The 23734-nt window shown below is 38.9% G+C and overlaps 2 protein-coding genes and 1 pseudogene across 8 annotated transcripts in view; 1 reads left to right on the plus strand and 2 right to left on the minus strand.

Moving 5' to 3' along the window:
• Window positions 1-17285, minus strand: part of NR2C1 (nuclear receptor subfamily 2 group C member 1) — a 39692-nt gene extending 22407 nt beyond the window's left edge. For all 5 annotated transcript variants that reach the window (XM_019960364.2, XM_070788968.1, XM_019960365.2 and 2 more), the window contains exons 1-4: window positions 17122-17285; window positions 9592-9663; window positions 4385-4615; window positions 1179-1260 (exon numbers count right to left, since the gene is read on the minus strand). In XM_019960364.2, the coding sequence (XP_019815923.1) occupies window positions 1179-1260; window positions 4385-4615; window positions 9592-9645 (367 nt within the window). In that variant the 5' untranslated portion in view covers window positions 9646-9663; window positions 17122-17285. The remainder of the gene's footprint in view (window positions 1-1178; window positions 1261-4384; window positions 4616-9591; window positions 9664-17121) is intronic.
• Window positions 5981-6745, plus strand: LOC139183068 (small ribosomal subunit protein eS1-like; annotated as a pseudogene).
• Window positions 17286-18981: 1696 nt separating the features above from the next.
• The window catches only part of FGD6 (FYVE, RhoGEF and PH domain containing 6), a 107242-nt gene continuing 102489 nt past the window's right edge, over window positions 18982-23734 (minus strand). For all 3 annotated transcript variants that reach the window (XM_070788967.1, XM_019960367.2, XM_019960366.2), the window contains one exon: window positions 18982-23556. In XM_070788967.1, coding sequence (XP_070645068.1) covers window positions 23520-23556 — 37 coding nt within the window. In that variant the 3' untranslated portion in view covers window positions 18982-23519. The remainder of the gene's footprint in view (window positions 23557-23734) is intronic.

Here is a 23734-nt window from a genome sequence, read left to right on the forward strand (position 1 = left end):
AAGAGAAGAAACACAATCACCCATAACCCATGATATAAAAACTATTTTCACTTCTGAGATCACTTACAAATGACAATTCTATTATGTACTATATAAGGGTTTCCCTGGTGGCTCAGTGGTTAAGAATCCACCTGTCAATGCAGAAGATGCAGGTTGGATCCCTGGGTTGAGAACATCCCTTGGAGAAGGAAATGGCAACCTACTCTAGTATTCTTGCCTGGGAAATCCCATGGACAGAGGAACCTGGAGGACTATAGCCCATGGGGTCCAGAGAGCTGGACATGACTTAGCAACTTAACAACAACAATATACTTTATAAAGCTACTTTATTCTGAAAACTATGCTCTAAAAAAAGGATATAATGTCAGTTAGTATTTGAAAATCTAATCATCCTTCCTTATAGTGAGTCCACTTTTAAATTTTTGGAGAAATCTGTTACACTTTGATAAACCTATCATTTTCACAAACCATTAACAAACTGAACATACTCTGGGAAAAGCTCCAGTACAAGTTTTGTAATGAAGCTATGGGAAAGATAAAAAAGATGAAGGAAAACAAGCTGGGCCCTTAAACTTATCTCACTGGTACTTGTGAATATATACGAATAAATATGGGTATGTATTTCTGGGCATGAAGGAACAATGGCCAGAACTAAAACAGTGCAAACCTGAGTACTAAAATCAGGCTTGGAGAAATGTCTGCTCAACTATGCAGAGCATTTCATCAGGGTTCACCAGAGCTTTTCCACCTCAGTAATCTATTACTCTGTATTCCTAGAATGAGAACAGGGCTCAACAGGTAGATTAGTAATCTAATGTTACATGTTATTAAGGATCACAACTAATTTTTAAGCAATACCTTTGATAAAACTGGTTTCACATTCAGAAAAATTTCCACATGTTCAGTTTACTTTCAAAAAATTGAAACTGCCTTTCATAATTCTTTGAAATATGCATTTTATGTCACTGCAAGATCACATTAAACTGCAGTGAAATAAAAAACCTTTAGGTGAATAAAAAGCTCTGGGGGAAAATCAGTTAAATTTCATAGGCTACAAATATGAACCATAAAAACAACATGCTCCTTTATTTTACTTTTTACTGTCAGTAGAAGAAATGCAGCAGTGAGGCAATTATTTTAACAGCACAACACAGATAGCAGGTTATTTGTAGTATTACCTGATGCTTTGTCTCCACATACTACGCAAAGATCAAAAACCTTATTTGGTCCTTGTTCTGAGGAAGAATTATCTGTTAAGAACTAAAGAAACCCCCCAAAACAAACAAACAAACAAGAAAACAATAATTTGTTGTTACTCAGTAATACTCTTATGTAAAAAATTAAAAGAACTTTCATATTACTTTTTGCTTTCTTTTTTGTAAGTTATTCTGAAACTTTGAACTCTATTATTATGCATGTATCAATTAAACTATTCTGAATTTTCTTTACATAAAGATTAAAATTTCAATGTTATAAAAAGTACAGACAGAAATAATACCTTTTAAGTTTGTTCCCTAACAATTCATTAAAGTAAAAAGAGTCTTAAACACACAAATACATGAGTATATTTTTTTACTGCATCTCACCCATAAAGTATTTACTATTCATATGGAACACATCAAATTACTGTAGCAGTTATCTGTCCTATTTTGACATTTGTCTTTGAATAACTCAGAATATTTCCCCATAGAATGATATGACTAAAATAAGCTATAATAGCATAAAAAGAGAAATCTAATTTTAAATATAAAAAGGTTATGAAGAAAAAAGAAATCTGTTGAAGCATTTACTTTAACTATGGAACATGACTGATATACAAAGGTATAAACTTTTCATTCAGCTGTCTAAGGATTGGGTTAGGTGCAGAGGTTGAGAACATGGACTCTGGAGTCTGTTAATGACAGCAAATTAGTAGGGACTAGATGGAGTGGCCTTGGGCAAATTACTAAATTTCTTTAAACTATATTAAGAGCTCATCGCTAGGTACAGCTAATATAATACAAAGAAATACTAGTTTCTTCTTTTAGGTTCATCCTTCAATCTGTCATTTTCTTTCAATCTTTTGAAATGTGAACAAATTAAATTCAAGCTTCAAAATGGTAAAAACCTACCCCTGCTTTAAAACAGCTCACAAAATAATCCTCTCTTCCTTCTCTTAGGGGTGTGAATGCCTTCAGGAACAATTCTGATTTTAAAAACTTTAAATAGTCATTAAAATAGCTGTCCCAGGGAATTCCTTGGTGATCCAGTGGTTAGGACCCTGCGCTTTCACTGCTGAGGGTCTGGGTTTGACCCCTGGTTGAGTAACGAAGACCCTGCATGCCATGCAGCAAGGCCAAAAAATTTTTTCAAAAATAAAACAGCTGTCCCTTACTATGTTATAGTAGCATAATTTCTTTTTATATCACCATAAAAATCAGTCTTCAATGAAAACTTAAAAAAAAAACAATTTCTGTATTAGATATCCTTTGAAAACATCTCTGACAAATATCTATCTTTTTTTAAATAGCATATCTACTGCAAATGGTGCTAATCTTTTATTTGTTAATTTCCTAAGGGTGGAAGAGACACTGAGGTTAATGGGCCTGCCCACATCCCATCTTAGGTCACTGGAACAGAAATCAAATCTTGGCCCAGGGGAATTCCGTCCTATACCTGTTTCTCTTTCATTGCTTTTAGAGATGCAAAGTACCAATATTATTTTTATTTTTTAAATAAAGAAAACCTTTGAAAAAGATTAACTTTAAAGAAATCTGATATACACCTTTTCAGCCAACTGATGTCACCAGTCATAAATATGATGATAGGAACTACGCTTGGAATGATGTGATGAAAATGGCACTTAACTTCTGCTAACTACTCCCCCACACCCACAACCCCAGTCTAACCATGAAAAAAACATCAGACCAAGTCCCACAATAAGGCAATTTATAATATACCTGACCAGTATAACTTAAAACTATCAAAGTCACCAAATATAAGGAAAGTCTGAGAAACTGCCACAGATTAGAGGAGTCAAAGGAAACATGACAAATGTACTGTAATTTGGTATCCTGGAACAGACAGACATTAGGTAAAAAGTAGGGAAAGCTATGGATTTTAGCTAATGTATAAATACTACCAGTTCATTATTTATAATAAATATATATTATTTATTATATATATATATTATTTATAAATATATATAAATATAATAAATATATATTATAAATATATATAATAAATATATAATAAATATAATGTAGAATGTCAATTATATGAGTAATTGTGTGTTGGGCGATTATATGGGAACTCTCTATACTAAATGCTCAATATTTCTGTAAATACAAAACTGTTCTTAAGAAAATCAAGCATGTTTATTAAAAAAAAATAAAGAAATTAGGGTATGGATAATGCCATACATTTTTTTAGTGACTTCTAATAACTTTATATATTTTACCCATTTTCTACATTAGCTGTTTTTAAAAGTAATATAAAATTGTGTAACTTGAAGAATAATACAATTTATCAGGATATATAGGCATAATTTTGTATCTTATGAATTTGGAGCTTTTCAATTCTAAAAGGAATTTTACTTGATTAGCTTTTCAACACAAAATGTGGAATCCAATTTTCAGTGGGCACCCTCACCAAAGCCTCTGGAAGCCAATGTAAGGGTTCACTGTATTTATATTCAATCATAGCAACCATTGGTAAAAACAGCAGCTACATAATTGTATGAAAGCCTTAGCTGGCTCTTTGAAGAATAATGTATAACTAGCAAAAATAAACAGCAATGTAAAGGTAATTTACACTACTGAGTGAGTTCCAGTGTTAGAGCAGACCACAGGCTCGGCTGCTCACTACATTAGTGAAGATGCACACGACAGAAGGGAAGCAAAGGCCACAAAGCTGCCAGCTGTAATATGGACTTCTTGATCCGGCAGCTGCTTGTTCACAACACAGGCATCTTGGTCTTGGAAACTGCAGTCACAGAATTCTGTAGATGCTCCTGATTTGGAAGTTTCCTAACTGCCGAAGCAGGGCACCTAGAAGCAAGCTCTGAAGCAGGCTCCCAGTTATTCTTGGAAACCTGACCTACAAGTGTTCCTTCAGCCTTTCTAACAGTACTTTGAGCTCTCTACATTCTTTGTTAAATTCCTTCCTGCCCAAACTCGCCAGAGTGGATCTTACTATATGCCACTAAAAACCCACCGAAATATACGCTGTGAGGATGTGTGAGGAAAAGTATAGTGGCCCATAGGAGAAGGTAGCACCTAATTTTATACAAGATCTTTTCCTACTGAACATGCAGGATATAAAGTCTTAATGTCAGGACTTATTTTATGATATGCTTTTTCTTTTTTTCAAGGATAAGATTAAAGAGAAACTCTTATGAATTTACCTGGAGCTGTTGTGTAGACAAATCAGGAGTCGTAAAAAATAACTGGTTGACACCTGCTGCATCTGGCGTTGTGAAGAAAACTTTTCCTGGAGTAGAGTCTTGCCTGGCCAGAATGACTTTGTTTGGAGTAGAGCCATCGTGATTTGTCAGAATGAACTGTTTGCCTTGGGTATTATGATCAAGTGCTGTCACAATCTGGATTTTCTGGCCAGTAGGCTGCTCTGTAACAATCTAATACAATCATGTCATTAGTAATTAAGTCAACTTAATCTTTTTCCTTCTCTAAGGACAATTTTTCTCATTTCTCAGACAAAGCTAGACTAGAAAGCATACCATTACATATATAGATTCAATGTAATACACATAACATACATACCATTTAATCTAGCAATCCTACTTCCATGACATCCTACCCTACAGAAATAAACAAATGTGTAGATAAAGCTACAATAGTAAGAGCACTTGGACTTCACTATTTTGATTCCTTCCCTTCTCCTCCTTCCTACCTTCCATATACATAAACATATACTGAGTGTATTCTATTTGCCAATCGCTGTTTGTTCTGGGTCCCTGGATACAACAATAAAGAAAACAAAATTTTTATTCTCTAAAAGCTTTTACTTTAGTGAGGAAAGGCCAATAAAAAACAAGTAAGCAAATAATATTGTCAGGTGGTTATGTGTTACAAAGTAAAATAAAGCAGGGTAAGCTGGGGGTTATTGATGGAATGAGAGTGTTGAGGAGATAACATTTCAGCACAGACCTGAGTGAAGGAACAGACCAAGGCTTAGGACTAGCTAGGGGAAGTGCGTCCCTAGTAGAGGAAGCAGCCTGTGGGGCAGGAAGAGCGTGTTTGAGATAGCTGAGGCAAGAGGCACAGCAAGAGAGCTGTATGAGTGAAACTGGATGGGAGAGAGATTTACGGTAGGAAGTGGGATGTGAGAAACAAAAAGGGCCAAACTGAAAAGGGTCTTGTAGGCCATACAACATCTGATTTCCTACTGGATGACATGGAGATCCACTGAAGGGCTCGCGGAGCAGAGACGCGGCAGGATCTTTTGCAAACAGCATCTTTCTAGATTCAGTGTAAAGATCAGACTATGAATTAAGAACAGAATTAAGGGAGACCAGAAAGGATGCCAGTGCACAAACACTGGCAGCACTTGGGTACTGTATATAGGCAGAGACACAGGCCAAGATCAGGGTAGTAGGCATGCTAGGGGTGAAAAACAATTGGGGATATTTTATAAAGGGAGAGGTGACAAGATACACTGATGGATTGGATATGGAATATGAGAAGAGAAGAGTCGAGGATGATTATGAAATTTTGGCCCGACCAATTAGGACAGAATTGTCATTTACTGAGACAGAGTAGTCTGGAGAAGAAAAAGTTCATGAATAAAAAGAACAGCCTAGCATTGAGGGTTTTCAATGTAGCTGAGCAAATATTTTACGGAAAAAAACTCATTAAGCCAATTAAATTCCCTGAATTCAATTTTAAAATGGCAAAGCTGATTTGTTCCCAAGTTTTTTCTATTTCTCTGAAATTATTTTCAAGACTATTTTCTCCTTTTTCTGGCTCTCTTAGCAGCCCCCATGGTGGTCGTCAAGAACAAGCACCTTATGAAAGGAGGCAAAAAGAGAGCCAAGAAGGAAGTGGTTGACCCAGTTTCTAAAAAAGATTGGTATGATGTGAAAGCACCAGCTATGTTCAGTATAAGGAATACTGGGAAAACGTTGTTCACAAGAACTCAAGGAACCAAAATCACATCTGATGGCCTCAACGAATATGTTTTTAAGTGAGTCTCACTAATCTGCAGAATGATGAAGTAGCATTTAGAAAATTCAGGCTAATTATTGAGAATGTTCAGGGCAAAAACTGCCTAATTTCCATGGCATGGATCTTATCCGTAACGTATTCCATGGTCAAAAAGTGGCAAACCATGATTGAAGCTCATGTTGAGGTCAAGACTACGGATGGTTACTTGCTTCATCTGTTCTGTGTGGGTAACTAAAAAACGCAACCATCAGATTTAGAAGACCTTTTATGCTCAGCGCTAGCAGGTACACCAGATCCCCAAGAGGGATCTGCACCTGAGAGGCGCAGATGAATGACTTGAAAGAAGTGGTCAATAAACTGATTTCAGATAGCACTGGAAAAGACTTGCCAATCTATTTATCCACTCCATGATGTCTTCTTTAGAAAAGCAAAAAATGCTAAAGGAGCCCAAGTTTGAATTGGGAAAACTCATGGAGCTACATGGTGAAGGTAGTAGTTCTGGAAAAGCTACTGGGGATGAGACAGGTGCTAAAGTTAAATGAGTTGGTGAATATGAGCCACCAGTCCAAGAATCTGTTTAAAACGTGTACTTTTAATGATGACAAAAGATCTTATTTGTGGTAGGAAAAAAAAGACTATTTTCTGCACAAAATTTACAGCACAGTTCTGAATCACTCATTAGTTTTTGTCTAGAGCACACTGCATTGATTATGGCTGCTACCAATGTGAGTTTCCTTTGTTGACCATTATTTCTACCATGCCCTATTTTCCTGGCTGCAGTTTTAACTGTTGTCAGTTTTGTTTTGCATAGGTTATTTCTACCAAGTCTCGTCTCCAACCTCCCCACTAACAATTTCTGCAATATTCAATGACACTTATAAGAGGTTTTCAATCAGTTCATGTGTAATTTTACCATGTAAAGTTTATGCTGTTATACATTTCATTTTAGAATATTCCTTTTTTTTTTTTTTTTATGTCTTTGAATCTGTTTTATTGATGTTACTCTGTTCCTATCAGAAATATTAATTGTAAACTGAATAAAAATCTAATGGCTCACACTTATTTCTTAGAGACAAGAGCATCAGGTACATGCAGGGTCCTTTATTATTATTATTGCCTGGAAACACTTTGCTTAGATGGGTAAAAGTATGTTTACTGCAGCACAATAATTATAATTAGAAACTGAAGTGATCCAAGTGGCCTTCAATAAAGAAAAGTAAATAGATTATGGAAACAGTTCTCAGGTCTTAGGATTTCTTTACATCCCTAAACAAATAAATAAAAATCACTGAGAGCCCAAACGGCTTTTATTTACATAGGTTATATCTATTGATATTTACCATACTGAAATTCAAATAGAAAAAATTTTAAGTATTTATTAATTCATCTTAAAATAACCCATTAAATATTAACATAATATATTTATTTAATGAAAAGTAAGTATATTTTCCAAACAAAAAAAAATTTAGTGGAGGACAGAGGCACTGATTTACATTTTTGCAAACAGATTCAATGTCTGGCTTAATAGAAGCTGGATACTCATACCTGCCTGTGCATTCAATCTGCTGCAAAGGCTGTTTTGGTTAGAACAAAGAAAGACAATCCAGCCTTATATTTTTTGGGTAAAAGGGAGAGAATATCTTAATTGCTTCTTCAAATTGTGTAAACTGTTCTTTGATATGACATCAAAACGTGAAAAGTGACAGCTTTTTAGAGGTTAGTTGCAATGTAGAATCAGAAACTACTGGGTTGGTCAAAAAGTTCATTTGGGTTTTTCTTGAGATGATACAAGAGACTTGAACTAACTTCTTGGCCAACCAATATATTAAAATCTATTGGTCTATCCTGTAATGTGAATCCTTCACTTATGAGTGATTTTGTTACATCATGCACTGTTCATTTCGAAAACGCTGGTTCAATGAGTTATGTACACCTTTTAAATTTTGACATATTTAACCTATCATGTAACAAGTAGTCTCTGGAAAATTATACCACGTATTTGTGAGAGAACGATAGTGAAAAGACAAACAGCATTTTAGTATTATTATGAGAATGGTTTGGACCTTGCTGACTCTGAAAGAGTCCCTAGATGATATTTTGAAAACCTCTGGACTATGGAACTTCTTACTAGAACACAGCTGTTTATATGATATAGATCTCCTTCTAATGGTCCAGTAAACCACAGATTTCACACCCTCCAGAAACAGTCTCTGACTAGAACCTCACATCCCACAACTCTTCATTAGCTGTTTTTCTTCCATGTTCCCAATTCCCAATTACACTCTACACAATCACCTATCATAGCACTGAACATACTCTATTTTTATTGTCCAATTATTCAACCATCTCTCACTAGATCAAAGTGAACTGAAAGTCAGTTCAGTTCAGTTACTCAGTTGTGTCCAACTCTTTGCGACCCCGTGAACCGCAGCACGCCAGGCCTCCCTGTCCATCACCAACTCCCGGAGTCCACCCAAACTCATGTCCACTGAGTCGGTGATGCCATCCAACCATCTCATCCTCTGTCGTCCCCTTCTCCTCCTGCCCTCAATCTTTCCCAGCATCAGGGTCTTTTCAAATCAGTCAGCTCTTTGCATCAGGTGGCCAAAGTATTGGAGTTTCAGCCTCAACATCAGTCCTTTCAGTGAACAGCCAGGACTGATCTCCTTTAGAATGGACTGGTTGGATCTCCTTGCAGTCCAAGGGACTCTCAAGAGTCTTCTCCAACACCCCAGTTCAAAAGCATCAATTCTTCAGTGCTGAGCTTTCTTTGTAGTCCAACTCTCACATCCATACATGACTACTCAAAAAACCATAGCCTTGACTAGACGGACCTTTGTTGACAAAGTAATGTCTCTGCTTTTTAATATGCTGTCTAGGTTGGTCACTGGAGAAGGACATGGCAACCCACTCCAGTACTCTTGCCTGGAGAATTCCGTGGAGAGAGGAGCCTGGTAGGCTGCTGTCCATGGGGTCGCACAGAGTCAGACACGACTAAAGCAACTTAGCGGCAGCGGCAGCAGGTTGGCCATAACTTTCCTTCCAAGAAGTAAATGTCTTATAATTTCATGGCTGCAATCATCATCTGCAGTGATTTTGGAGCCCCCCAAAAAATAAAGTCAGCCACTGTTTCCCCATCTATTTGCCATGAAGTGATGGGACCGGATGCCATGATCTTAGGTTTCTGAATCTTGAGCTTTAAGCCAACTTTTTCACTCTCCTCTTTCACATTCATCAAGAGGCTCTTTAGCTCTTCTTCGCTTTCTGTCATAAGGGTGGTGTCATCTGCATATTACTGATATTTCTCTGGGCAATCTTGATTCCAACAATTGAGGGTATCTTTTATCTCTGTGCCACCAAAACCTAGCAAACTTATTTGTATAAATCACTTTGGTTAAGCAGTTAATGAACAGTAAATTAGACATACCTCTCCCATTTGTTGTTCAATAATTTGATGTGCAATTTCTTCTATGGATGCCATGATTTGATTGTCAGTGTCCTGCCAAAAATAAGATGCTTTTTCACAATTATACCCACAAAACATATTAACTGAAGAATTTACAAATGAAATTATATGATAACTAGGATTTGCTTCAAAATATTCTGGTTTTGGAAAGAGGTAGAGGTGGGAAGGAATAAACAACTTAAGATTGGCTGTGTGTTGACAATTATCAAAGACGGTTGACGTTTATACAAGAATTCATAAAATTATTCTCTGTGCTTTTACAAATTTTGAAAATGTCTATTAAAAAAAAATACCAAACAATTTCACTTTTCAAAGGTACTGAAGACTAAACCACAGACTTTCAATATAGATCAGGAATGGTTTATTAATTAAAGAAGGTCAATCCAGTCTATAAACAAATACATCACTGTAGCCATTTAACACACTTTTTAATCAGTATACTGTAAAAGCTGACAAAATAATTATATTCAGAAGACTGGAAGATTTCTCCAGAATTTTATGATTGTTCTTCATTGTTCTTATGTGTTAAGTTTAATTTGAATTTTAACATAAAACTCTTCAAATAGATTTGAAAGTCAGTAAGATTAACAGATTGACTTTGACATTTGTTTTTTCTCTATATCAGGTAGTCAAGAATACAAAAATCATTTGACTTTATTATATACCATCATAAATTCACTAATATTCTACAATTAATATTGATCACCAAATTATTTTAATCACTTGTCTTTCAATCACTTTTAAAACCTTAAATGTTTCAATTACTTGTTCTAAAAGCAATATACAGTATTTAGATTAATTACTCAACTATCTCCCACTTGAAAAGTAGTGCCAGTTAAGTGCCCTCAACCTCTCTGGAACCCAACCAAGGAGACGGTTACTGCCAAAGCCTGTGTGCTCTGGGTCCATGATGGAATGGCAATCCTTCCAAACTCTTCTCTATTTTGGCGGGGGGTGGGGGGGACGGAGTGTCATTCTTTCTTTTTTTTGAAAGGCAACATATGTTCAAAACAGAACAGCGCTATTGACCCACCCAGTATTCCAGAGTTCCAGAATTCCAACAGCCTTCATTCATTTCATCCCATTTATGTCCCCTTCAGTCCAAGCTGGCAGCCATTTCTGCTGGCATGAATTCTCAGAAATCTTTGTTGCCTCCCATGCAATTCACACGGGTTCATGCCACCAGACAAGAGTCTTGTACAGATCTCTTGTGGGTAACTGCATCTCTATTCCTACCATGTGCTGTCTGTAGATCTCAAGGACACTGTGAATGCAGTCTTTTGAACAAGGCTGCTTACTTTTCCTACACGAAAAACTCTTCCTTTGAGACTCACTTAAGCGAGTTATACCAGTTTTTAATGTCATTCATTCATTTCTCTTTCAATTACACTACTTACTGAAGACTGACAGACTGGTGTCCCGTTCCTGCCATTCTCCCAGTTTCTTGACCTCAAGGTCCAATAACGTTCACCCACTTGCTATTAACACTTTAATACTGTGGTGCCAGACTGCTTTAATGTATATATTTAACATTATTTTAGCTCTTAATATTCTTCAAAGCCTTCCCTTTAATTATAGGATGTGAGGTGCCAATGGTTAAACCTTACATTTTAGCCATATGCACTACTTGTAACTCCTTGAATTTATTACCATGTTGCTTCATATTGCCATGTCTCTGCTAATGGCTTCTCTCTCTATCACAACTGCAATGGAATCACTAGATCAACATGTGTTTGTTTTCCAAGACTAAATTTAACTCAAAAAAACTGAGGAAAAATAAGCATTCTTTACATATTATTGATGTAAGTCTAAATTGAAACAAACTTCCCAGAAATTTGCCAATGTTTATCAAAGCTTTAAAACTTTTCCTACTCATTGATCCAATAATTCATTCGACATTCTTCCATTCAAAAATAATTGTTGAGTGCTTACTATGAGCCAGGCAGTTTTCCAAATGTTAGGGATACATCTTTCTAAATGTCAGGGAGTATTAAAACAAGGGCTTCCCTGATAGCTCAGTTGGTAAAGAATTCGCCTGTAATGCAGGAGACCTTGGTTTGATTCCTGAGTTGGGAAGATCCGCTGGAGAAGGGATAGGCTATACTCACTCCAGTGTTCTTGGGCTTCCCTTGTGGCTTAGCTGGTAAAGAACCTGCCCGCAATGTGGGAGACCTGGGTTTGATCCCAGGGTTGGGAAGATCCCCTGGAAAAGGGAAAGACTACCCACTCCAGTATTTTGGCCTGGAGAATTCCATGGACTGAACAGTAGGAAAAAGAGACAATAAATAAAATATACAAACATTCTCAAGTATTACTGATGACTTCTCTAAGTGCAGATTTACAGGCCACTTATTTTCTGCTTTTTGAATGGGTATCTACTAATGGGTAATTACAAAAGTAAACATTCCTTCATCTGTAATCCACTGTATTTTGTGCCTATTTATCTTCTAAAGCACGTGGCTTTATCTGTGTAGATGATAAAAAAACTTCTAAAGAAAAAGAACTCGTAGTTTTTCAATGGACTAATTTTTTCCAATGAACCTGTAATGTTTAATACTGCCTGGTACTTGTATTTGAACTCAGAAAGCATCAATATTTACTGAAAGATACTTAACAGGCACGGTGTGACTGCTGGACTTCACAGTGAGTAAGACAGAGACAATCTCTGCTGCATGGAGCTTATATTTTAATGAAGAAACAGATTTTTTAAATTACCACGTACTAAACGCTACGAACGGGGAAGGCAATGGCACCCCACTCCAGTACTCTTGCCTGGAAAATCCCACGGACGGAGGAGCCTGGTAGGCTGCAGTCCGTGGGGTCGCGAAGAGTCGGACACAACTGAGTGACTTCACTTTCACTTTTCACTTTCATGCATTGGAGAAGGAAATGGCAACCCACTCCAGTGTTCTTGTCTGGAGAATCTGAGGGATGGGGGAGCCTGGTGGGCTGCTGTCAATGGGGTCGCACAGAGTCCGACACGACTGAAGCGACTCAACAGCAGCAGCAGCAAATGCTACAAAGTAAACTAGTAAGTAGTGATAAAGAGAAAAAGAGAGGAATATAGGAGGGGGTTTATAAAGGTAGTAGAGTGCCCTAGAGTCAAGTCAATAAATCACTTTCAATCCCATTTTTACTATTTACTAAATGTTTAACTACATGTCAGTCACTTAAGGCTGTTTGCTTATAAATGAAATGGATTCAGTAAAATCTATCTCAAAATATTCTTGTAAAAATTGAGTTTGTGAAAATATCTTTGTCAATGTATGCTGTTGTTCCGTTGCTAAGTCATGTCCAACTCCTTGCGACCCCATGGACTGCAGCATGCCAGGCTTCCCTGTCCTTCACTATCATGGAGTTTGGTCAAACTCACGTCCATTGAGTCAGTGAGGCCATCTAACCATCTCATTCTCTGTCACCCCCTTCTCCTGCCTTCAACCTTTCCCAGTGTCAGGGTCGTTTCCAGTAAGTTGGCTCTTCGCATCAGGTGGCCGATGGAGCTTTAGCTTCCGTCCTGCCAGAGAACATTCAGGGTTGATTTCCTTTAGGATTGACTGGTTTCATCATCTTGCTGTCCAAGGGACTTCAAGAGCCTTCTCCAGAGCCACAATTCAAAAGTATCAGTTCTTCGTCACTTAGATTTCTTTGTGGTCCAACTCTCACATTTGTACCAATGACTACTGGCAAAACCAGTAGGTCCATTTGACCAAATGGACCTCTGTTGGCAAAGCAATATCTCTGCTTTTTAATATGCTGTCTAGGTTTGCCATGACTTTTCTTCCAAGGAACAAGCATCTTTTAATTTCGTGGGTGTAGTCACCATCTGCAGTGATTTTGGAACCCGAGAAAATAAAATTTGACACTGTTTCCACTTTTCACCCATCTATTTGCCAATATAACAACATTCATCCACACACACACACACACACACGCACAGACACATAATCAGTGTACAATGGTCTCTTGCAGGTAAAACATATTCCCTGAAAGTTAGCTGAATAAATAAAGTGCTCAATAAATAAAGAGCAACAGGTCAGGAGAACCATCACACTGGAGAGGGAGGGTCTGGGAAAATCTTATAGAAGAGACATTTGAGATAGGCATTGAAGGGTAAGCGTTTTTACCAACCTGAGGGACAAAGCCAAAAAACAGGAGGATGCTGCCTTTACTACTCTAGAGCTAATTAACATATAGAAGACACACAGTCTTACATTTTTGGCTCTGATTCTTCTTTTTTCACATTCACCTCAATCTCACGTCTATGTATCTTCCCACAGGAAAAAATATACCCTCAGTGATGCCATTTGAATCTGTTCATGGGGTTCTCATGGCAAGAATACTGGAGTGGTTTGTCATTCCCTCCTCCAGTGGACCATGTTTTGTCAGAACTCTCCACTATGTCCCATTCACCCTGGATGGCCCTTCATGGCACAGCTCGTAGCTTTATTGAGTTATACAAGCCCTTTCGCCATGATAAGGCTGTGATCCATGAAAGTTATGGTTTTTCCAGTAGTCATGGACGGATGTGATAGTTGGACCAAAAGAAAGCAGAGCACCAAAGAATTGATGCTTTCCAAATGTGGTGCTGGAGAAGACTCTTGAAAGTCCCTTGGACAGCAAGGAGATCAAATCAGTCAATCCTAAAGGACATCAACCCTGAATATTCACTGGAAAGACTGATGCTGAAGCTGCAACACTTTGGCCACCTGATGTGAGGCGCTGACTCACTGGAAAAATACCCTGATGCTGGGAAAGACTGAAGGCAAAAGGAGAAGAGGGTAGCAAAGGATGAGATGGTTAGATAGCATCACTGAATCAATGGACACAAATCTAAGCAAACACCAGGATATAGTGAAGGACAGGGAAGCGTGGCATGCTGCAGTCCACGGGGTTGCAAAGAGTCGGAAATGATTTATTGACTGAACAACAAAAGTGGTGTCATCCTCCTTCCATTCAGGTTCAAAATTTTAAGTCTGTGTTCTTTGAGTACATCATAAACAGTCCATTTTCTTTCTCCACCAGCCCTACTCCCATCAACCAACTGTAGGCTCTTGTTACAAAGCAGTATTTTGCAAACTCCTTATTGTGAGCCACTTGTGAATGGGGAAATATAGTGGGTCAGAATTTTCTTCTTTTAAAAAAGAAATTAGAATAGAAAATACTGCATCAAGCATAGTGAGGGTAAGGACTTACTTCAATTTAATCTGTGTGCTAAGTCATGACGGAAAACATTCTTCTGTGTAGCAGTCAAAAAATGCTTGAAAATATGATGCAAAACAATTATTATTTTTTTTTTTTTTCTGGTAGGGTGGATCAAACATAGATTTGAAAATCTGGGACTTCCCTGGTGGTACAGTGGATAGGAATCTACCTGCCAATGCAGGAACACGGATTTGATTCCTGGTCTGGGACGATTCCACACGTCATGAAGTAACTAAGCCCATTAACTACAACTACTGAGTCCGTGTGCCGCAACTACTGAAGTTCGCACAACTACAGCCCACGCTCCGCAACGAGAAGCCACTTCAGGGAGGAGCCTGGGCGCCGCAACTGGAGAAAGCAAGGTGCAGCAACCAAGTCCCAGCACAACCGAAAATAAAAAAGAAAAGAAAATCTGACGGCAGTTAAGGTTTCCCTCACAAGAAAACAGGTTCACATTCATTCTCTCTACAACTGATCATATATGCTATGCTGAATTTCAAGGAGTTCATAACTCTATGGCCAGCCCAAGGTCTTCAGGTTAAGAATCCTTTGAGTATAATTTCAGCTACTGCCAGAAAAAACTTTCCTGGATGAATACTTAATATATTCAACTTTGTGTATATGAAAAACCCCTAGAAGGCAAGAATCATCTATGTGTCAGCACTTCTAACCAACAGCAAAATCTCGGGATGCTTACAGAATTGAAACACATCCTTATTCTCCTGTTTTATAAGTATCAGTGCCTCTTTAATGGTCAAAGAATAAAGTTTCAATCCTTCTCCTGGTATTTTTTCAGTATTTACTAAGTCCTTATAAACACACCTGCCACTGCAGACACAAAGGAGCATTCCTTTATAGTTTGACTTCCCCATCTTCCTATTGTATCTCCTACCAGTCCCAGAGGGGACTCGTTCAGGACAAACTGGAATGTTCTTTATTCCCCAATATACAATTCCAAGCTCCTCCTCCCTCATTTAAATTCTCTCACCTTTAAAACTCAGTTGTGAAACTTCTGTTTACTTACAAAATTGTATGCAAGGGTGCATTTTTCTAGAGACAGTCTATGGCTTTCATAAAAGATTAAAAAAGGTGGCAGACGGTTCTATGACTCAAAAAAGGTACATGATTATATAAACTATTAATCCTTTCTTATATACGATTTCTTTCCTTCTCTCCAACAAATAGTAGGAATTATATTGTGTAGCACACACAAAGAGTACATATTTTGGGGATGTTTTTTGCCTTTGCTTTCCTTTTAAAAAGCCGAAATGCTCCTACAAAGAATGATGAAATTACATTTTCTGCGATCCATTTTAAAAATAAGCAGAAATAGCTTCTTTATTGTACATCTACCAAACTGACAATTAAAATCTAAAACCAACCACACAGCAGGCACCGTTCTAAAACCCTCAAAGTCGAAGGTCCATTAAGTTCCGAAGCACAAAAACCCTAAAGGCCTTAATTTCAAGCCTTTTTTATTTTCCTTTCCAGAAATTATTTTTTAACAGTTGACCTATATAGCGAAGGTTACAAAACAACCTGGCAACATATGCCATTCATAAAACGGTATCTGCAAGAGCTGGAAGCAGACTTTTCTTAACAAAAGAGATGCAGGAAGCTTGGACGTGCACTGCAATGAGGACATTCGGCCGTTGCCTTTTCTTTCTCTAAAGATAGAGATCCAAAGGCAGCGGCCGCTCCTGCGCCACCGGTTGTGAAAGTAGAGAGCGTCATTCCGTCGGTCCAGTAAAAAGCACAGAAACAAGTCAGAGACTCGTAGTGAAAGGGATCCGGGCCTCGGCTCGCCGCCAGGCCGGCTTCTCCCACGTCCGCAGGCGCTAGAGCCCACTCCGACCCCGGGCCCGGCGGCAGCGCGCGGCTCCCGGAGGCTGGGGAAGAGGCGCCCGCGCCAAGACGGAAGCTTTCCCTGTAGGTGAAAGGTCAGAGGTGCCGCGGGAGAAGCTGCCGTGCGCGCAGAGCCGCTCGCCGACTCCCTCTCGCGCCCACCGCCACGGCCCTGCTCTGGGCTCTGGACCCCGCTCCCGGCTCCGGCCTCGGCCTTTCTCGGAGCCCCGCGCACTCGGCCCCGCTGCTCCGGCAGCTCCCAGCCCGCCCAGAGTAGCGCGCCGCGGATGCCGAAGTGCGGGTTCTGCTGGCCGAAGCCTCAGGCTGCTGCGGGGACTGGGGGCGCGCCCGTTGGCAGTTGGGAGGAAGGGACCCTCCCAGGGCCCCCCGCCTTCCTCCCGGGCGCCGCTGCGGCCGCTTTTCTCCTCACCCGTCCCTCCTTACCGGCGCTTCTCTGCCGAGCGGCGTCCTACGCTGGGCGTAAACCGGACAGTCCCGTGCGGCGGCTGCTGGGACGGGATAGGGTAGGGAGCCTCCAAGCAAACAGACTGGAAAAAGCTGAAGCGGGGAGGGTCAAAAAAGTGGAGATGGACCTTTCTGGGTTTGTGTATTTGGGGGGGGAGGGGGGGTCAGAGTTCGTGACCCCTCCCTCAGCGGCTCGGTGCGCGCTCCCGTCCGCGCCTGCGCACCAGTGGAGTGCAGAGGCGGCGAGAGGCGGTCGTGACGTTCCCCGGGTGGAGGGTTGAGAGAACCCAGCCTCTGGAAGTAGACTGCCCCCTATCGCGTAGGAGGGAGACTGCTCCGGCAGAGCTGCACTTCCCTTATCTAGGGCTTGGAGAAGATGTGTGCGCTTAGCATCCTGTTTGCAAAAGGCGGTCCTTAAAGAAAATTTTGAGACTGTTCAGATTGGAGCCAAGATAGATGACCTAATCAGTTTTAGACAGTTCGGTCTCTAATTTATGGGAAACTGGGCTTTGTCACAGGCTCTTGCTTTAGACTAAACGGTTTATTAGAACACTTAACTGGGTAGATCCCAATAAAATATTTCAAATTCCCTTAAATAAGCTGGAGTATAGCCCTGTTGAGTAAGGCTAAGTTTTACTTATCAACTTTTGTGAGTAAATAGCATAATTGCCTAAATGGAGCCAGAGCAGAATCACTTAGAATGAAAACTTTCAGAAGACTGGCTTTAGTCTGTTTTGTTCACTGGTGTATTCCCAAGCGTATGGGACAGTACCTAATGGTAAATACAGATTTGCGAAATAAGGTGTTGACAGAACATCACATTCTGATCGTGGCCCCCGAAGCACCAAGGTGTGGTAGCAAGAGCCGCCATGTTTGCAGAGTGCTGTGTGGTGTGGTCTTGAAGGGGTCCTCAAAATGTCTTATTTATTTTTTAATGTCATAGTTTTGATTCACCCTAGAAAAGCAGTCACGCATTCAGACCAGAAACCCAAGTCAGGAAAAACAAGGTGCACTGATAAGGAGAACATCTCCTCTGTCATTTCCCCCTGGAACTGGGCATCTGGGCAAACAAAAGGGGCATGCGACAACCCCTAACAAGTGAAAACACTACGTCTCATTCTCTAGAAGTCGCCCTCTTCCTTTTAGTGTCATTTGTTGTGTAACTGGTGGTTTTAAAGCAGCCCTCCTCCATCCATCCTTGAAGTCGAGTCCTAAAGGAAATCAACCCTGAAATGTTCATTGGAGGGACTGATGCTGAAGCTGAAGCTGCAGTACTTTGACCACTGGATGTGAAGAGCCGATTCTTTGGAACAGACCCTGATGCTGGGAAAGACTAAAGTCAAAAGGAGAAAGGCTAGTAGAGGATGAGATGGTTGGATGGTATTATCGACTCAATGGACATGAATTTGAGCAAACTCAGGGAGACAGCGAAGGATGGGAACCCAGCGTGCTGTAGTCCATCCAGTCCCAGAGAGTTGGACACGACTTAGCAACTGAACAACAGCTACTCCATCCACCCAAATTGGGAGCCAATCCTTACATCTGTCCCAAAGATGAAAGCTAAGAAAGTATACTACCTATAGGTCCAATGGAAAAAGGCGATCTGAGACCTTTTCTCTATTCTCAGTGCCCAATATGCACACCCACAGTGATGCCTAGGGTCATCCCCTTTACAGCCAATTAATCTGCTTAGGTCACAGTAACATTTCAGTGTAGACACCATGCAAATGGGGAGTATGTTTTGTTGGTGAAAAAGAGCTTCCTCTATGATTCAGGAAAATAGATCAGTGTGGTTCATCTCTAATTGCATGGCTATAAAAAATGATTTAAAAGACATCACACTGAGAGTAGATTTAGTAAATTTATTTTGTATAAATATACATAACATTATTTACACTGCTAATATTTTATTTATAAAGTATCTATATCTCTACATGGACAATAAGATACAAACATCATTTTTAAAGTAAAAAGTGTTTCTATAAATTTATGTCATTTGAAAAAATAGTATTTCAAGATTGGTTCTTAACATGCTATGATGAACTCATAAAAGAAAGTTGCCACCATTCGTCCTAACCACTCCCTCAAAAACGGGGGAATTTTATATTGAGACTTTCTGAACATTTATCTTAACAAAAAAAGCCAACTAGAAAATTTCCATTAGAAAAAAACATTAGAAGTGGCATAGGCTCCAGAATATTTGTGTTTTGGAGGCATTCAAAAAAGAGATCATTTGAATTTAATTCACAACAGTGTCCAGTGAATGCAAGGCACTCTGCCGGGTGCTGAGGAGGAATCGCAAACGAACAAGATACAGTTGCTGTTCTCAAGGCTAGAATGTGATAAGCACCATAAGAAAGTCTGTAGGAGCCAAAGGCTACAGGAGCATAGAGGAAGGAGAGACTAGATCTAATCTGCAGGAATGGGGAGAGGCTAGGATCAACTGTTATAGAGAAGTCTTAGGTAAATAGGCAGAAAAATGGGGTGGGGGGAGGATGAGAAAAGACAAAACGGTGTGAACAGAGGAAGGTAGGGTTGGGGTTAGCTGCCACATGATACCTGAGCAGAAGTATTCATGCCAAACCACTCAGAAGCCAGTGAAGGTTGTAAAGAGCAGGAATGAAACTAAATTGGAACTATGCTTAACAAGGTGGGTCTGGCAGTGTTTAAATGGGAAGGCATTGGAATTAGAAGAAAAGTTATACCCATCACTGGGAAGAGGTAACAAGGATTTGAGCTAGGGTGGATGCAATAACAGAAGGACAAAGAAGATGGAAAAGACACGAGGGCAATTGTAAAGGGTCTTGTTGAGACTTGGAGGCAGATTCTGGAGCCAAGAATGGTGTTTCTCCATTGTAGAAGAAAACATGCAGATCTGAATGAAAGGAAATTGAGTTTTAGACATGTAAAGCTTAAAATGCTTAAGATATAGATGTCCAACAGGTACTTGCTAATATGGCCTTGCAGGATGGTGGGAAGAGCAGGTCTAAGATCTGAGTTATAATATGGGCCATCTGGGACTTTTGAGTTCAAAATGATAAGAATCCTGTCCTTACTTTCTTCCAACAAATATTTTCTCTTGAAAGATGCAAGGTAGGTATTTTGTGAGAAACTGTTGTACCAGGAATAGAATAGTACGTTTTTAAGGAGTGTGCAGTATAGTAAGAGAAATAGGATTTATCTCTGGAAGTCCCCGTGATGACATCCGACAACAACAGATCTCAAATTTCAAAAACCGGGTACAAGGAAAGCACACTCAAAGACATAAATCAAGATATCCTGTGATGACATTTACATTTTAACTGAATTACTAAATAGTAGGCTTTCCCTATTTCTGGATATATTCTACCATCCAAATATAAAATACACCTTTGGCTAACAAAACTATACTTTAAAGTTGTCCTCATGTAATTGGTTCATTTGGAGAAGGCAATGGCACCCCACTCCAGTACTCTTGCCTGGAAAATCCCAGGGACGGAGGAGCCTGGTGGGCTGCAGTCCATGGGGTCGCGAAGAGTCGGACATGTCTGAGTGACTTCACTTCGACTTTTCACTTTTATTCATTGGAGAAGGAAATGGCAACCCACTCCAGTATTCTTGCTTAGAGAATCCTAGGGATGGGGGAGCCTGGTGGGCTGCCGTCTATGGGGTCGCACTGAGTCGGACACAACTGAAGTGATTTAGCAGCAGCAGTAGTTGGTTCATTACAGCTTTATATTAAAGTTTGCTCTGATGATCTCATTTTAAGAAATGCTACTACACAATCAAGCTTTTAGTTATTAAAAGGGAGATGTATCTTGGGAAAAGACAATAGCAGGATACTGGGTACATTAGGGAACAAGGGGAAAGAGGTTGGGAAGAGGTTCAGAAATACCAAAGATAAACTTTCTCATTTTCTTAGACTCTGGTGGGTCCTCTATGTTTAAAGCTGCCACAGATAAGGGAGCAGCACTGCCTAGAGACACACACTAAGGCCAGCCTTCCCCTAGTTTGACCTGGCATCTCTTGTCTAGGTTTCTTAAGCATCCTTTTGGACTGAACTTTATAACTACTCTTCTTTCTCCTTATGAATAAAAGGAGACACTTGAAAAGGATTTGATGGAAGCACATATATCAATGTAGAAAATACACTAAGCACTACTGGGATCTAAGTACTGTTTATGCTTTCTTCTCATTTATAGAGTGCATACAACATCTTTTTTTTTTTTTGCTAAAATGTTAGCTTCAAGAGTGGTTTTAAAAGTATTGACAGCTTTATAACAAAATATATATAATCAGGCTTTTCATTTGACATTGAATGAGCAAGGTTAAATAATTGATCAGCTTCAGTGAAGTTATGAAGGATTGATAAGGGAGAAAGGGAATGTAATACTATTTCACATGTAAAACATCTGGTGGGGGGGGCTGGTAATCCGATAGCTTCCTCAAAAGGCACCATATTTTATATTTTTCAAAGCCCTCCATGGGCCTAAGCCAACTAGCATAATCATACATGCGCTTCACATGTAATTAGAATTATCAGAAGTCTGTGCACTGTTTCTTAAATATTTAACTGATTCTTGATTCAGCCAACTGTTGGAAAGACAGAATAGCCACTGGCTGATAATTTTCAGATTCCGATTAGACCAAACCTTGCAGTCAGAAGGTTGAAAGCTCAAGAGGAGGAGAGAGGAACCCCAGTAACCTGTTTTACAAAATGCTGATCCTATGAAACCAAGGGAAATACTTCATAAGGCATGACCTTGGTCTCTAAAAAGGACACACTAAAAACTGCAGGGATTTTAACGTGGAAGCCTTATTTATGCTATCTTGGTTAAAGTTAATGAGATGCAAAGAAATGTTAGTTTACCTACAGCTAACAGAAAGACTTGGAAGTTAACATGTAAGGACTGTATGTGAGGTTGCAAGAGGGTTTAAAATGATTCCACAGCAAGTAATAGCCAGAAAATGACAGCAGTCAAAATCGAGATGTAGAGACCCTGGTGCTGCAACCAACATTCTAAGGGTTTCAGGAGGCGCTCGGCAATTCTCTTGGCAGTCACAGAGATAATACTGCATTAGGAAATTCTTTATATAACAGCAGAAGGGAAATTTCTTGAGCCTTTTATTCAAAGGAATTTCTTGCCTTTGAAGATACTTTATATTTCATTTAAGCTCAGTCAGTAAATTTATATTATGAACATCAGAAATGACTTTAATCATAGTGTTAATTTAATTTTACTTCTGCTCATCAATTTTATGTATAAAGCAGTTCATATGTTAAACAATACATGAACCAAAATAGGAATATAAGTCCTTCCTAATGAGGTATGCTGACAGCTGTTTAAAGGAAAATATAAAAATATATACTTTAATTACCAGAGAGGACATAACACAAAGTGGTATTTAAAAATCTTTTAAAAATGATTACTATACAATTTCTAATACTGGCTTAGAATATGTGCTTTTTGATATGGTAATTCCAGTTCATTTAAAAAAATCACAATATTATAGAAAATGTAACATTCTTTTTATATACAAATACCTCTCTACTACCTTGGGCTCAGAACATCTAGAAGAGCAAGAAACATTATATAATATACTCGCCATATTTTGCTTTTCAAAGAAATAATACATTTATGTTTGTGTTGAAATGGTAGTTTTTTTTTTCTTTTTTAAAGATTAGACTTAATGTAAAGGCCATAGAGTTAATTATTTGTGTAACCCTGAAAATGGAAACATTCTTTTTCCTACTCACAATTGAGTTAAGTGAAAATTCAGATTCTATCCCTTTGCAGTAATTCCTTGATGATATATAACATTATCTCATGGCACAAGAGGTACGTAACAGTAGAAATACTTTAGACAATTTACTGGAATTTTGTTTCAGTTACTGAGGTAGAAATTGGCCATATGTTTTTCCATTAAAAGATAAAAAAAATTCATCTAAATGTATGGATTCAAAGACATACATTTTTCTCATCAGCTGTTTAATCATAATTTCCAACCCAAAGACTGTATAGAAATTCATACCACTGGTGAGAATGTTACAAAGTAACATTGTAAAACACACTGAGAAAACAGGAGGGACCGTGTCACAAACAGTTAATACGGTATTAAGGTAAGTGTTCTGGTTTCTAAAAAAAAGGTACTTCAGAATACAGTGTGAGTCTCAGAAATAACTCTGACCATTAAGTAAACATTAAAATTTTAATAAATAACATACATGAAAAACAAACATTTTTAAAAAATTACCTTATACCTAATAAAATAATCTCTCTGATGAAGATTTTAGTTGGATTCATCTTGGCATTGTTCATTTATATAAAATGTTTGTACTGCATTTATTCTGATGAAATTCCACCCTTTTGGAACCACAGGAGACGAAACCAACGCAACTACAGTATTGTGCCTTCTTGAAATGCTTCTATCCACCTGGAAGAGAAATTTGTTAGACCTGTAAAATGCAGTCACCCAACATACGGTAAGACAATACTATAGACCACAGCTATTCCCTTGGATCCAATTACCCAACAGTATATTTAAGATCTTTTCTATAGCAAACGAGAATTCTGTATGAATGAAACTACCCTTTATCTGGTAACTTGGACCA

Source organism: Bos indicus, chromosome 5, assembly GCF_029378745.1.
Source record: "Bos indicus isolate NIAB-ARS_2022 breed Sahiwal x Tharparkar chromosome 5, NIAB-ARS_B.indTharparkar_mat_pri_1.0, whole genome shotgun sequence".
In the NCBI taxonomy this organism is placed as follows: Eukaryota; Metazoa; Chordata; class Mammalia; order Artiodactyla; family Bovidae; genus Bos; species Bos indicus.